This window comes from Petromyzon marinus, chromosome 44, assembly GCF_048934315.1.
Source record: "Petromyzon marinus isolate PM22_M1 ecotype Great Lakes invasive population chromosome 44, UKy_Petmar_22M1.pri1.0, whole genome shotgun sequence".
NCBI classification, from domain to species: domain Eukaryota; kingdom Metazoa; phylum Chordata; class Hyperoartia; order Petromyzontiformes; family Petromyzontidae; genus Petromyzon; species Petromyzon marinus.
This window is the reverse complement of record NC_133710.1, coordinates 11,265,594-11,281,917: the sequence shown is the minus strand read 5'-3', so window position 1 is coordinate 11,281,917 and position 16,324 is coordinate 11,265,594. Positions and strand designations below refer to the sequence as shown.

Here is a 16,324-nt window from a genome sequence, read left to right as displayed (position 1 = left end):
CACAAGCACCTATAAAGGCCAACACGGCCAGCATCACACCCGACCGCTGACATAAGCACACATGGACATACATCGTTCGTGTACCTGCGAAAAAACTGAATTCCTACCACTAACCATTGCCATCAACTTAGTCGATATAAAACACAGCTTAAAATCCCAATTTCTAATCACCATATCTACAACTACCAGAAACTGCAATGTCCCACCCAAAGCTGAAGCTAACCTGCATAAGCCTCATACTCCAAGTAATTTCGAACACATTGTGCCAAACACTTGAATGAACCTCAACCCACTTTGACATTTCTCTTCTTTAATCAAATTCCTACCTGCCATCATTCAAGTTCTCCAGCAACTAAAATAACCTCATCTGGCTCCAACTCCTGCTAAATGCAAAGGACGCGAAGGACTTATCCTTTATATTCTTGGTTCTTTTGGTAATGATGATGATGATTGCTTGTGTTGCAGTCGAACCGTCGTGAGAATTTTATTTATTATATTTTTATTATTTTATTGCTTCCCTTCTACGTGACTTTACCGAAAAAACCAAGAATATGAATCCCTGCAGTCACGAAAGCTTTAAATCAAGACTTATCCTTTCCCAGCTATGTTTCCTCTCATGCCCCATATAGTCCACTTGGCACACTGTGTGGCTCTACCGCGACAGATGTTAAACCTTACACATATTTTGGTATCTGGGTTAATTCCGAAATGAATATTAACTCATATACTCATCAAACTGGTCAGGTTTATGGTGCAGTGTAACAATCACCGCAACATCACCTAATCCCGGTTTTCCCATATTCGGGTGATGTGTTCTCATTGACAGTAGCATGTGAGGAGTATGTTAAGCTGCTATCACATATGTTTCCAGACAAGAGAAAAATTGCACAAAAATAAATTATATTGTGCTCTAAAAATGGTAAGACAAACTTCCAAGAAACAAGCCACCCCCATTATTCAGAAGTGCATGACAATGGGTATCCATTGCTTAGTCATTACATAAAAAGGAAGATTCCCACCTGGGCAGTTTCTGCAGAGGCCACACGCATCAGCACTTTTAGTAAGCTGGTGGGAGACACTGGGTTGAAGCTGCACTCAAACACCACACACAGATACACACTGAGGTGACTCTAGGGAGGCAGTTAGTGATTCACTCCCCTTTCCCCACCCATCCTTGTTAATAAATCTATTAATTACATTCAGATTAAGACTATATTTGAAAGTCGTGTTTTTAGTTTTGTTATTAATGTTTCGTCTCATTTGTCCACACCACTATCCTAAATATAACAGCATAAAAACGTGCATATACTGTGGAAATCTATACAAAAACCTTCATTTTAATGTATGTCTCAAAAACCTCTAGGGTGCTTCCCGACAAGGAAGAAAGCTGACATTTGGTACAAAGGTAGCTTTTAGGCCACAAACAGCAAGGAAAAAATCTGAAAAATCTGGGATTTTTCATTTTAAGGCCCCCAAATCTCGATTTAAGTGCTCCATAAACATGTTTGCGTGTAAAATTTTGATTTAAAGCTTTCGTGACTGCAGTGATTCATATTCTTGGTTCTTTCGGTAAAGTCACGTTGAAGGGAAACAATATATTTCATTATTTTATTGTTTCCCTTAAACGTGACTTTACCGAAAGAACCAAGAATATTTCGATTTAAAGCTTTCGTGACTGCAATGATTCATCTTCTTTGGTTCTGGAGTGAAAGAGCCACGTTCACTCCAGCGCTGTCCTACCAGACAGTCTCGTCCCTTCACCTGATGAAGGCCGCTTGTGTTGTGGCCGAAACGTCGTGAGAATATTATTGTGTTATTTTATTTTATCAATTTATTATTTTATTCTCATTCTACGTGACTTTACCGAAAGAACCAAAGAAGATGAACCAAGAACATGTTTGCGTGTGTCATTCATAAACTGTTCAAAATATAAGATCGCGGTTTTGTTTGTTTCATAGAGCGTTAAACAGCAAATAAAATTAAAGTGAGAACCATTGTTCTATCCTCTTTGGTTCTTTCGGAAAAAGTCACGTAGGTATAAAATAAATCACGACGTTTCGGGCTCAATGCAAGCATCCGTCATCAGGTGGGAAAGCATGGTCTGCTGCTGAGGCAGACTGTTTCAAAAGGTTTGAAATGGGTGTAGCCCAATGGTCATAAACGAAGTGGCCGGGGCTAGTGATGTTTATGTGAGAAATTAGCATTTAACTGTAAGAACGGAGAGCGGCCTCCTCGACGAGGGCATGGAAGTGGCTATGTTAATGTGAGAGATTAACGCTCTATGAAACAACATTTTTTTGGTGTAGTTGTTAGTGTCTTAACATCGAAAAAATTGTCAAATAATCATATCAGGTTAATTATTATATTAATTGAAAACTTTTTCCTGGCGAAGACAGGGTTTATTAACTCGTTATTATATACAGTGGTACCTCGAGATCGAACTTAATTCGTTCCAAAACCGTATTCGAACACCGAATTGTTTGAACACCGAATCAATTTTCCCCATAAGAATGAATGGAAATAGCATTAATTGGTTCCCCACCCAAGGATGCTCCTATTATGGGCCATTTTTACACAAAGTTTACAATATTAAAATACAGTACAGTACATAAAAGCATACAAAAACAAGAAACAGTTATAATTAATAGAATAAATTAACATTGAACTTCACTTTACCTGTAGTAAGGAGAGTGGACGGCTTGAGTGGAAGGTGGTGAGGAGGGGAGGAGGAGGTGTCAGTGTTGCTTGGAAGGGGAGTCCCCCTCCATAAACACGTTGGGTAACTGCCCTTCTGGGGTTCTTTCTTTTTTTTGCCTTTTTTCGAGCACTAACTGTGATTCACTTGAGGGCCTTTTTACTAAAAACTGATCAAGAGAAGATTGTTTCTGCCTCCGTTTTAAGATGTTTCTGAAATTACTCAATGCATTATCATTATAAAATCACCTGCTCTGCTGGCTACTGCCTTATCTGGATGATATTTTTCTACAAAATTGTGTAACTCAGCCCATTTTGCCACCTTTGAAAAAGGGCTTTCGTGTAGAGTTTTTTAAAGTTGGAAATTACCTGTTGGTCCATGGGCTGGATGAGAGGAGTCATATTGGGGGGGCAGTAACTTGACAGTTATAAAGGACAGAGCTACGCGTAAACTGGGTCATTCGCCTTTGTCTCGGTCGCCCTGGATACGTGGCTCGGCCCAAACAGGTTTTTCCAGTTGTTTGACCTCCGAATTTTTGTTCGATGTCCGGGGTAAAAAATGGCCGAAAATTTTGTTCGACCACCAAATTGTTCGAATTCTGGGGCGTTCGATCTCCGAGGTACCACTGTAATTATTATTCATTATTTTTGTATTTACTTGTGTGTTATTAATGTATTATATAATGTATTAGCTTTACTACCCGGCTTCGCCCGGGACTTGGATTCACCACGCTCGGCCGCCTTTGTCTCCCCAGTGGCAATGTTCACACACCAATTAATAGCTTGAGGCTGAGTCGACCTAGGGGAGGCCCAGGACCGGTTCAAATAATCGTCACCGGTGGTGGCCGTGAGCGGAAATCGAACCCGGGTCGCCGGGTTCGTAACGCGGCGCGCTAACCACTTCACTACAATGCGTTATGCTTCCACATGCGCGGGTCACATGACAGATTTGACGTCACAGCTCACTTGCCGTGCAAAATTTTTGTTGCATTATTAAGCTCCCCCCCCCCTCCCCCCCCCCCAAAAAAGTGTATTTGTATAATTTTTGCATGGTGTACAGTCTAGAAAGTACCCACATGGCAAATTTCAAGTTTGTTGCATGTCGGGAAGTACGCTAAACATTTTGAACAGACACACATAATCACAACTTTGCCTTTTATATATATGGAGATATAATAATTATTGATAGATTTTCGCATTAATGAAGTTATTATTGGCTTTCACGTTGTCTAGAGGTGTGTATTATCAATCGTAATGTCAATGATTCTTGCTTTATCAATATAGGAGAGACGTCCAAACTCCAAATATACAGGCGTCAGGGTCAGGATTTAACCCACGATATCCTGTATACCAAGTGAGGTAGTTAACATTTTGCCACCTCGGCACCCCTTTCAGCTAAAAAGGAGTTTTATTCAGGATTGTGGTTTTGAAAAGAATAACCTCGTCCGCAGGATGGGTGGGACCCAACTTGTGTACCTAGACATTCTGATGATATATTTATAATTATCTTCAAGGAAAAATTATTTCGGCAAATATATATTCTTGATGTGGACTTGAATAACACAAACAGCAGACTTGGTCCTCACCTGATAACATGAACCCCTAGATCCTCTTGAATGCCACGGGGGAGTAGGGTTCGGAGGCTGTACTCACTCCCAGAGCAGTCGCTCGCCACCAGCACCAGTGGACACCGGCCACAGATAGAAAACTTTCTAAAATAGCCCATCAGGTTAAAGAGGGAAAGGAATCACAAGATAACAGGAGTACAAGGGTGATGGCACAAGCAGCATCACCAATAGCCCATCATTAAAAAAACAGCTTCATGCACCTCAACATACTGTACAAAATAACAATGAGACGAAGAACGGATATAATGTACACAAGGCAATGGAAGCCAGCTCTGGTTAGTATGGTGAATTACCAATTCAAATGCTGCAGAATAAAAGGAGCTATCGATTAGTGAAAACGAACAATGTGCTGGTGAAACAGCAACTTTCTTTGGTTGCTTCATTACACATTTTGTGATTAGAATTTTATACATTTCTGTTAATACACACATATTATGATTTTAAATCATTGTAAAATTAACCTATGGCTTGGGAATATGGTAGTACCGTTGTAGTACCACTGCTCAATGGCAAACTGCAATTTTTTACAACTCATAACTATTGCTCTACTACATTGCGACTGTGAACCCTCATGGGACATAGGACTCAAAAGTTCTGGTCAAACCCCACTTCACTTTACCAGTCATCTCTTACCTGAGTACGTCATGCAGGCTAGAGGGCTCCCTGTAAAACTGGTTTGGAATATCCTAGGAGGAAAGAGATAAGCATAGTCATGGATGTAACAGCAAACACGGTGTATGCACTTTGTGTGCGGGGAACAGGGAGTGGTGATTTATATGTTATGATTCCAGTGATCAGGATCGAATATTGGTCATGCATAACACCAGCATCAATATGTATGTGAACCTGTCTAGGGCCTTCCTTATGTCACGGAAACCTAACATGTTATCTGTTGTGTTATGGTTAGCATTAGCAGTGGGATGCAAAGTGCAGCTGGATTTGCAAGGTCCCATAGTCGAGACCAAACTATATTGTTGCATGGTGCCAGATCTAATGATGAGGCTAACCAACGTATCTTTGTGTGAGGAGAGGTCTTACTGTGCTGTAATTATAGCAATCAGGGTTCCATTGCCTGACTATGCATATATAGAACAGTGGAAAGTGGTTGTTGAAACCTGGCATGGTCCTCCTAAGGATAATTCTCCCTAAAATGGATACCTGGTGAAATGGTGTGGTTAGCACCAGCACTGGGAAGGCAAAAGTGTTTAGCAAGCATGGGTACTGAAAAGCTTTAAATTCAGGGTTCTCCCATTTCCTCTCAAAGCCAATTGGACTAAACATCCGATTGCAGGACCCTTCTGAAAAACGTGTTTGAGGTTAAGTCGGACTTTGCTGGAAACATAATTTTCATGGATATTATTGGACTCAATGTAGTACATGCTTTTGTTTGTGCACCAGCAGGTGTGTGTGCATGTGTGCACGTGCAAAATAATGCCTACCTCCAGCAGGATAAGCCGCGCTTCTGGCTCCACACTGGCTTCCCCCCCGTTGAGGCAGAGTGCACGATATCGGTTTGCTCTCAACAGGAACTCCCGGAATAGAGCCACCTGTGTCTGCACACCACTGCCAAAGCCACGAGGCTCCCTCTCCCACCCTGACAAGTGACATCAACTATTACCATAAGCCCGCATGCCCCTATGTTCCTATGGCCAACCTTCATACCTTTAACACTGCATCCTTCAAAACATATTCTCAAATTTGTAGGATCTACAATTACATACAAAGGAATGCATTGTAGTGTACATGATAGGAGACAAAATGATGGTCATTGGTTTAAAATAATGACAGAATTGGAAACCACGGGATAGAATGCATTTGGGAGGAGGCCCATCATGGATGTGGAGCGATGAAATCCACTCGTGTGCCGGCGCTAAGTACATTATTACATTGCATGACTATGGGGGTTGTGGTAGGTTGGGGAGGATTTCGTTTCACAGTGAATGTATCATGGTTGATGATAATATTTGTGATCTTCTGAGACGCACAAGATGATAGTAATGCCTCCCAATGACCTCACAAGATGACCTCATCAGGAGATGCACACATGCTCTGTGATGTCCACATCTTGGCCGAAAATACTTTTATTAGTTGTTTTATTGCCCAGTATTTTGGAACCATATCATGAATTTATACAGTTTTATAAAAGCCACAAAACTGTGTTCTAAAATTGCATTGACCACATGATGCAGACAGGTGGACAGACAGATGGACAGAGCTATTGCAGGAACAATTTCAATCTTAGCTGGATAGTGTAAAATTGATTCTTGAAGCAAATCACGACAATAAATCGATTCACAATGGAGGCAAATCACTAATTACCTAATCAATACAACTTTGCATATTTTTGCAAATGTATTAACTGGTTCCAGCCGGGTAGCAAATACATGTCGGACAGTGAGCTGGTGGCCAAATATCAAGTATAGTGTGTGCAGTTTTTGCAGCACGAGTGTAATTGGTGTGGTGACGTACCAAATGTCTCCTTGCCAAAGCCATTGCCCCCAATCTCGAGTGGGTTAATCCACTCATGGATAATGATCCCCAGTTGCTTGCAGAGAACCTGGAGTGTGGCCGTCTTGCCCGCACCTGCTGGACCCGTGATCAGTAGGATGCTGCCCTGCGAGACATGCGTACAGCGTGTGAGTCCAGGAAGTGCTGATATATTCGTGTAATATGCGCAGCAGTGTAGGTATATAGCAAGCAGGGTGTGAACAATGGTTGTGCATATATGGGTGAAGGGTATGCCAATGTTCAAGAAGGAATTGGGAGATGATAACAGTTATATATGGAGGTGTGCATAATGGTGTAAAGGGTACAGAGGTGTGGCTAAGTAGCACTGGGTGTTCCACATTCACCTTGCGAGCATTATACTGCAAGGCATGAGCTCTTAGCCATGTTTCCACCTCCTCCACCTTCTTCTTGTGCACAGCCAGCTCCATCTGAAAAACAAACACAATGCCAACCACAAATGAAAAACATACATATTAAATAAACATACATGACACAAAAATAAATATGAAAACACTACAGGAATCAAGAGGGGTGAGAGTAGCAGCTGGGTGGGGCGTGGATGTTGTTGCCCAAGAGCAACACCCTTAGCTCTGAATCGGCCAGTTACCTGGTTCAGGACACACAATGTCAGTGCAACGGATTAGTTGTTTGTATGTGTAGCGCCATAGATGGAACGGTACCTCGTACCGTCAGGGGAGGGGCTGCAGTGCCAGCCCAAGAGGGGAGGGGCTGCTGTAGGCTCAGGATCCCCAGACAGCTAAGCCCCTCGGCACCCCCAACGGAGGGGGGGGGGGCTTCGGGGGTTCTAGGATCCCACGCAGCCCCACCCCTCAATGGGCAAGGGGCATAAAAGAGGACCTCCCCAGCAGATACGGGACCAGTCGCAGCCGAAGAACGAAGACCAGCAGCTAGATAGGACCCTGGACCCCCTCGCCCCACTGTCCTTGTAAGGGCCAGGACGCTGTGCGGGCCAGTGGTGGGACTCTGGGACTCCCGGCCCCACGCCCTTGTAAGGGCGAGGTCCGAGGAAGCCAGGGTCTAGACCTGCACCTTGGCTGGGTCGGGTCAGGGTAGCCTCCCCTAGGGTAATTATAGCGGAGGACCCGAGAGTGTAGCCAGTGTCACGGCACGCTAGGAGTAGGCTGTGTCCCTAGGCAGTAACAGTGTATCAGGACTGGAGTGCTGTATTGTAATAAAGAAGTTGCCTATGCAAAGTGTCTCTGGAAAACATTACATATGCATGTATGTTGAACTTCTTTCGCACTGTATGTAGCCAACCGTGCTAATCGGAAGTGCTGTATGAAGCATGAGGGGACCACAAACTTAAATCACAATCATAATCTTTATTTATAGGAATCCGATCAGCAATAAAGCTCTTTTTCAAAGATGTTCAGTAGGGGCAGGTCATGTGCCAACAATACAAAAAAACAAAATACCCCCTCCAACAGCAGACATCCCCCAGTACAGGCCCTCCATTGCATGGCAGTCTGTATATGCTCCTTGTCTTCACCAACCAGCACTTACCAGCATACTGGTAGTGCCCCACCAGCCCCAAAGCAGGTCGTGACCTCAGCTGAAGATTATTGGCTGGCCACACACAATCGCGATCACAAAGGTGGCCAATAGAGGTCGTGGACAGAGAGGTGGGACCAGACCTCAACCAGGGCCAGTCACTACAAAACACCCAGAGACACCAGCAGGGTCCAGTGGGGGACATCAAAAGGAAGAGGGCACCCAACAAGGTGGGGGATAGGCTATCGTAAAAGGATACCATGAGCGGGTAGGGTTCCCAATACACCACCGCGAAGAGACAAAGGGAGCAGCGCAGGTAGACGTCCATATCACATGTGATCGCTACCCTGCCGGCAGTCATGTTGGAGTCCAGGTGGGACTCGGCCTCGAACAAGGCCAAGTCGCCACAAACATTTTCCGTTGCCCGGGGGGACCTGGGGGCAGATAGCGAGGGAACCACTCGATGATGTGGGGGACTCAGATAGGACAGATGGACGGGAGGATGGACTGGTCAGGGTGTCCTGATTCACTTCTCCATGAGACACATGGGCAGTGGCACAGTCAGACACCCATACTGACCGCCATCTTAATTTTATCTTATTTTATATTTATAGAGCACCTCAGCTCAAGGTGCTTTACATGTGCTCTACATAGTTTAAAAGCGGTAACACAAACTGACTGATTATATGGCAAGGGTGTACAACGGCCGAGGAATAAGTGGCCATAACAGAGGGCATGTGGGGTCACAAAAGGGCAGGGGAGGGATGGAACTCAGTGGAGGGATGAGGGAAGGGAAGAGGAATAGAATGGACAATGGAGAAAAGGTGAGGCTTTAAGAAAGGAAAGAAAGGTGATTAAGGAGGGGGACTTCTTAATGTACAGGGGAAGTTGATTCCAGTGGTAGAGTGAAAGGAGGGAGAAGGACCGAAATCGAGATTGGGCACAGGGAGGAGGGCCTGAGCGAGATAGGGAAGATTGTGAACGAAGAGCACGAGGCAGGACATAAAAGAGATAAGGGATGCAAGATAAGGTGGGGGAAAGGCCAAAAGAGATAGTGTAAGGTATTTCAAAAGACAGCCTTCAGGGCAATCGGGCTGGGCGTACTGGCTCCGGGAAGTTGAGTCCGGCCGATGGGCCCTTACGACACACGCAACAAACAGCCCGCTCACTGAGCGGCCATGTGTTGGTACAGGGCGGCTTCCTCGTCTACCTGTGCACAGGTCAGCCGTGCCTCTTGCTGCCCACGTCAGGGGTTCTGCTGGACAATCTGTGCAAGGCGGCCCATCGTGATATCTCACAAAAATGTCTGGTGGGCATTAACCAGAAACCTGGTTGGCTCATGTACACCAGGGTATTTCTCCGGGGGTTCTGCTGCCAGCCTATGCCAGTCATGCGAAGCACAACCCACTTGTGAAAGGTGCAGGACCTCCTAAGAGGTCAACTCCAAAGACCTTGCCGAAGGGGCTGTCAGGGTGGAAGGGGTCGAGCAGCGCAGCAGATAGCCTGCTCCATGCCCAGATCCCCACCATCTACAGCCATACCCCCTAAATCGATTACCCCCTGAAATTCCCTAATTCCTATCGTCCATCCCCGCCATCTGCTGCCCTCTATACACCCCCCATCTTTACTATGTGTGACTCTTTCTAACCTCATCGCCATCCCTCTACTCTACAAACCCCCTGCCGCACCACCCTACCCCGCTCCCTCCACCCATCAGCTAGGCCTCTGGAATTGCCATTCAGTCATAACAAGTCCGCTTCCACCCTAGATGCCTTTTTCTCAAAACACCTTGAAGCCCGAGCAATTACAGAAACCTGGATATCCACGTTGAATACTGCCATCCCAGCTGCGCTTTCCACATCCCACACCAACTTCATCCATTCCCCAAGACCATCTGGCTCTTCTCCTCTACCAGGATTCCATTGCATCCATCTGTTGTTTTGTTCCAATGTTTCCCTCTTTCGATTTCCAACTATCCTCTTTCTCTTTCCCCTTTGCAATTTAATTTCTAATTCTTTACCGCCACCCTGGTCAGCTCTCCTTGTTCTTTGACGACTTGGATTGCCTTCCTTCCACTATCCTTCCTATCTCATATCCGCTGATTCTTCTGGGAGGCTTCAACCTTTATCTTACATCCCCATCTACGTCCTCGACTTTAATGTCTCTCACTAGCTCTATCAACCTACACATTGTCTCCTCTCCTCCAACTCACACCTCCAGTAGCATGCTTGACCTTATCTTTACTTCCGCTTGCTCAGCGTCGCATGTACTAGTTGACCCTTGTCCTCCCTCTTGGAGGTGTCAAATATAACATCCAAAATTCACCCAACCTTTTCCTCCCTTGATCCCCTACCGCCTTCCCTGCTGCCATCTGTCATGCCCACTATCCTCCCGTTCCTCCTAACTCTCAACTGGTTCCCTCTCATCTGGAATCTTCCCCGACTCCTTCAAAACCACCATCATCCTACCCCTTCTCAAAACCCCTTGCCTAGATCCTTCCATCCCTGCACACTATCACCCTATTTCCTTGCTTTCCTACTTTTCCAAACTCCTTGAACACTTAGTTCACACCCGACTCCCTTCTTAAATATCTTACTCACTCTCTCTATCCCTTCCACCAGTCTGGTTTCTTCCCTCTCCATTCCACTGAAGCCACTCTCCTCGACGTGCACAACCACTTGGCTAACTCACGCCACTTGGGCCTTTCATCTCCCCAATTTTGCTCGACCTGTCTGCGGCATTCGACACCCTTGATCACTCCATCCTCTTATCAACTGTCTAACCTCGGTATCTCGAGCACCCCACTTCATTGGCTCCGCTCTTACCGCACTTCTCGTTCATCCACTGTCTCTTTCAACCATGGTTCTTTCTTCTAGATTTGAAGCTTTCGTGACTGCAAGGATGCATACTCTTTGGTTTTATTCGGTAAAGTCACGTAGATAAAAATTAAAGAAACAATTAAATCACGACGTTTCGGAGGCAACACAAGCTTCCTTCTTGAGGTGGAATAGTCAACGCAGAATATCTGTGTCAGGGACACAGTTCAGAGATGACCGGGATTATATACAAGTTAAGGGGGGGGGGGGGGGGGGGAGGAGTCAGTAAGGGGGCGTGGGTGGGTGGGAGGGCTGGGTTAAGCAGCCCTTTGATAGACTGCTGGGGCAACAACTACTTCAAACTTCACAAGAGTGGGTAAAACCCACCTTTTGTTATGCTGCATGGGGGGTCGGGGGGAGGGAGAGACATGTTGCATGTGTACATCTCCATTTTTTGAAAGCAGCGGCAAACGGCTGTTTAATTATAAGGTAGTTAAAGTTTGCTGTACAACTACTAAGAAAAGGAAATGGCTGTACCAAAAAATTGAAAGGCATCTAACGTTTGACTTGATTTAAAACATCTTTCCAGTGATTGCTCAATTTGAAACCATCCTCTCGGTTGTAGTTGTGTCTGTGTTTGTAAATCTGGATGGCCTCGTGGACAAATCTCTCATAATAACCGGTAGGTTTGCAGAGAACCTTGGTATCGGAGAAAACAATATCATGATCACCCACAGTGTTGTAACAATGATCAGCCACGGCAGAAGAATTAGTTCTGCCGTGTTTCAAATCTTATTTGTGCTCGCGAATTCGGTCAGAGATATGTCGCTTCGTCTCCCCGATATAGCAGTCCCCAAAGATACAACTCAATTTGTAAACATCGGGGAACTGTAAGTCAGGAATAACATCCTTTACTGACGGGATCAGATCACGGATTTTGTGCACTGTGTTGAACCGGACCTGGATCTTGTGTTTGTTTAGAATTTTTGAAATCTTTTTAGCAACGCCTGCTATGTATGGTAACGTGATGATTTTGATCGGAATGTTTCTGTATGGTGGGAGAAACAGCTTGGCGGATGGTACGGTCAGAATAACCGTTCATCTTGAGGGCCAGATGTACATGTTTTAATTCACTGGTCAGGTGGTGTTCGTCAGAAATGCAATGAGCCCTATGGATTAACGTTTTGATGAGAGAGTTCTTCTGAGTCGGGTGGTGGTGGGAATCAGGTTTCAAGTAAGAGTCTGTGTGGGTGGGCTTCCTGTAAACAGAATGTCCCAAAGAGCCATTAGGCCTTCTCTCAAACAGGACATCCAAGAATGGTAGCTTGCCATCTTTCTCCACTTCCATGGTGAATTTGATGGAAGGGTGTCTGGAATTGATGTGGTCTAGGAAAAGGTTCAAAGCTGGGAGACCATGTGGCCAAATGACGAAAGTGTCATCCACATATCTCTTCTACAGGGAAGGGCTGAGGGTGGATGTCTGGATGGCGTCTGATTCACATTTCTCCATGAAAACATTGGCTATCACTGGTGATAAGGGGGAACCCATGGGGGTACCCTCATTTTGTTTGTAAAAGGTGCCATTCCAAGTAAAGTAGGTGTTGGTGAGGCAGTGCTTAACCAACGCCGGTACATCGGGGTCAAGTCCATGTTGGAACAAATCTTCGATTATTGTTATGGTATCAGGTACTGGGACCTTGGTGAACAGAGAGACCACATCAAAGCTGACGAGGATATCGTCAGGAGACAGTGCAATGTCCTTAACCATAGAGACCAATTTGGTTGAGTTAAGTAATGCTGATCTGGTCTTGCCAGTGAAGGGAAGCAGAGTATCTGACAGAAAACGGGCCAGTTTGTATTAGGTGAGTTGATAGTGGACACGATGGGTCGTAGTGGGGTACCTTCTTTATGGATCTTGGGAAGACCATAGAATCTGGGAGGTCTTGCAGCAGAGGGTTTTAGGGAAGGACGTTTGGTTGGTTCAATTAGGGAAGTTGAACTAGTGATGATCTTGTTGGTTTTTATCGTTAGGCTGTTAGTAGGGTCATTTATAATTTTTGAGTAACTCCCATCATTGAGTAGGTCCTGGATTTTGTTGTATGAATTTTTATCCATAATTACAGTGGCATTGCCTTTGTCAGCCGAAAGGATGACTATATCATCTCTCTTTTTTAAATTCGCGAGTTCAGAGCGTTCATTTTTGCTAATGTTGCTAATGGGTTTCTTAGCATTCTTAAGAATAGTGGCTATTTGAGCTCTTGCAACGTCCGCTTGGATGTGTCCTATGCCTTTGAGGACTACATCGACCTGAGAGATATCATCTACTGGTATATGTCACAATAATCGAAGATTTGGTCCAACATGGACTTGACCCCGATGTACCGGCGTTGGTGAAGCACTGCCTGACCAACACCTACTTTACTTGGAATGGCACCTTTTACAAACAAAATGAGGGTACGCCCATGGGTTCCCCCTTATCACAAGTGATAGCCAATGTTTTAATGGAGAAATTTGAATCAGACGCCGTCCAGACATCCACCCTGTGGCTTTTGTCATTTGGCCACACGGCCTCCCAGCTTTGAACCTTTTCCTAGACCACATCAATTCCAGACACCCTTCCATCAAATTCACCATGGAAGTGGAGAAAGATGGCAAGCTACCATTCTTGGATGTCCTGTTTGAGAGAAGGCCTGATGGCTCTTTGGAACATTCTGTTTACAGGAAGCCCACCCACACAGACTCCTACTTGAAACCTGATTCCCACCACCACCCGACTCAGAAGAACTCTCTCATCAAAACGTTAATCCATAGGGCTCATTGCATTTCTGACGAACACCACCTGACCAGTGAATTAAAACATATACATCTGGCCCTCAAGATGAACGGTTATTCTGACCATACCATCCGCCAAGCTGTTTCTCCCACCATACAGAAACAACCACCTGACATTCCGATCAAAATCATCACGTTACCATACATAGCAGGCGTTACTAAAAAGATTTCCAAAATTCTAAACAAACACAAGATCCAGGTCCGGTTCAACACAGTGCACAAAATCCGTGATCTGATCCCGTCAGTAAAGGATCCCGTCAGTAAATTCCTTACTTACAGTACCCCGGACTGCGATATCGGGGAGACGAAGCGACATATCTCTGACCGAATTCGCGAGCACAAATCAGATTTTAAACACGGCAGAACTAATTCTTCTGCCGTGGCTGATCATTGTTACAACGCTTTGGGTGATCATGATATTGTTTTCTCCGATACCAAGGTTCTCTGCAAACCTACCGGTTATTATGAGAGATTTGTCCACGAGGCCATCCAGATTTACAAACACAGACACGACTTCAACCGATAGGATGGTTTCAAATTGAGCAATCACTGGAAAGATGTTTTAAATCAAGTCAAACGTTAGATGCCTTTCAATTTTTTGGTACAGCCATTTCCTTTTCTTAGTAGTTGTATAGCAAACTTTAACTACCTTATAATTAAACAGCCGTTTGCCACTGCTTTCAAAAAATGGAGATGTACACATGCAACATGTCTCTCCCTCCCCCCGACCCCCCACGCAGCATAACAAAAGGTGGGTTTTACCCACTCTTGTGCAGTGCGAAGTAGTTGTTGCCCCAGCAGTCTATCAAAGGGCTGCTTAACCCAGCCCTCCCACCCACCCACGCCCCCTTACTGACTCCTCCCCCCCCCCCCCTTAACCTGTATATAATCCCGGTCGTCTCTGAACTGTGTCCCTGACACAGATATTCTGCGTTGACTATTCCACCTCAAGAAGGAAGCTTGTGTTGCCTCCAAAACGTCGTGATTTAATTGTTTCTTTTATTTTTATCTACGTGACTTTACCGAATAAAACCAAAGAGCATGTTTTTTTCTCCCACTCCCCCGTCACAGTTGGTATCCCCCAGGGTTCTGTACTTGGTCCTCTCCTATTCTCCCTTTACACATCCCCCCTCGCATCCATTTTTTCTATATCTTATATCACCTATTCACAGACGACACTCAAATCTTCTTTTCCTTCAAGGCTCTTACTCCCGACCTTTCCGACCACATCTCATCCTACCTAATGGTCATCCAAGCATGAATGACACATACTATTTAGTTCTTTCGGTAAAGTCACGTAGGTATAAAAATAAAAGATCATGACGTTTCGATCGCAACACAAGCGGTCGTCCTCAGGCGGAAAAAATAATCCAGCAGTGGAACTGCTGAACCAGCTGGTTCAGCAGTTCCACCTTTAACCTTCCATTCACCTCTCATTGCTTCTCTCATTCAACAACTTCACTGGCTTCCTATCTATCACCGCTGTCTCTTTAAATTGCTCACCTTAGTTTTCAAAGCTTTGTGTGAAATGCCCACCCCTTACCTCTCTTCTCTCATTTCCTTATATATCCCATCATGCCCGCTCTGGTCACAAGCTGTCTATCTTTTTGCTGTCCCTCCTCCACCCTGTGCACAATCTCACTTTCGCTCCTTCTCTCCGCTTGCCCCCTTACATTGGAACAAACTCTCTTTTCCCTTCCTCTTCCGCCACCCCTACCAGCACCACCTAACGCCCCTAACCCCTGCCTAGCCGCAGCCTCCACCTTTCGCTCCCTCCACAAGTCACTACCCCATCCTTTATTTTGCCATTTTGTACCGTAGTCAGTAAGCATTGTCAAGCACCTTGGTGACAGGCGCTTTATAAATCCAAAATAGAATAGAGTGTAAACAAGACAATGAATTTGACGGTGAAGAGATGAAGTGTGAGAATGAAATGGGAGATTGCCAAGTGGGATCAGATCATATTTAGAGTTTAGTGGGATCATGTCACAGATTTGTCACAAAATAATACTTTCAGGATGCACTTAGTGTTTCTGTTATCAAGATGAAATGCAGTGACAGTTTTTGTGGAGGCTTGGCTTGAGCCAAGGTCATCCGCATATGAAAATGTGTAGTTACTCAATGGTGGCATGCTGTTTGTGTAGACATTGAAGATCCTCTGTGCGAGTACTGAATCTTGTGGCAACACCATTATTGGGGAAATGGGGCCAGGTGAGTTTGTCACCCAAATGGACACGTAGCTCCCCCCCCCCCCTATTCCTCAGCATCGTCCATAGCAGGCAGTGTTTTGATGCAGGGAATGATCCTTACAAGCTTCAGCATCAGGCCTTGAAT

General features: G+C 45.1%; 1 protein-coding gene across 7 annotated transcripts in view; it reads right to left on the bottom strand.

Annotated features, from left to right (window-relative positions):
• The window catches only part of RAD17 (RAD17 checkpoint clamp loader component), an 87,506-nt gene that overhangs the window by 47,178 nt on the left and 24,004 nt on the right, over window positions 1–16,324 (bottom strand). For all 7 annotated transcript variants that reach the window (XM_032970784.2, XM_032970780.2, XM_032970781.2 and 4 more), the window contains 6 exons: window positions 7,175–7,258; window positions 6,792–6,936; window positions 5,762–5,916; window positions 4,956–5,008; window positions 4,281–4,406; window positions 1,020–1,089 (listed from right to left, as the gene is read on the bottom strand). In XM_032970784.2, coding sequence (XP_032826675.2) covers window positions 1,020–1,089; window positions 4,281–4,406; window positions 4,956–5,008; window positions 5,762–5,916; window positions 6,792–6,936; window positions 7,175–7,258 — 633 coding nt within the window. The remainder of the gene's footprint in view (window positions 1–1,019; window positions 1,090–4,280; window positions 4,407–4,955; window positions 5,009–5,761; window positions 5,917–6,791; window positions 6,937–7,174; window positions 7,259–16,324) is intronic.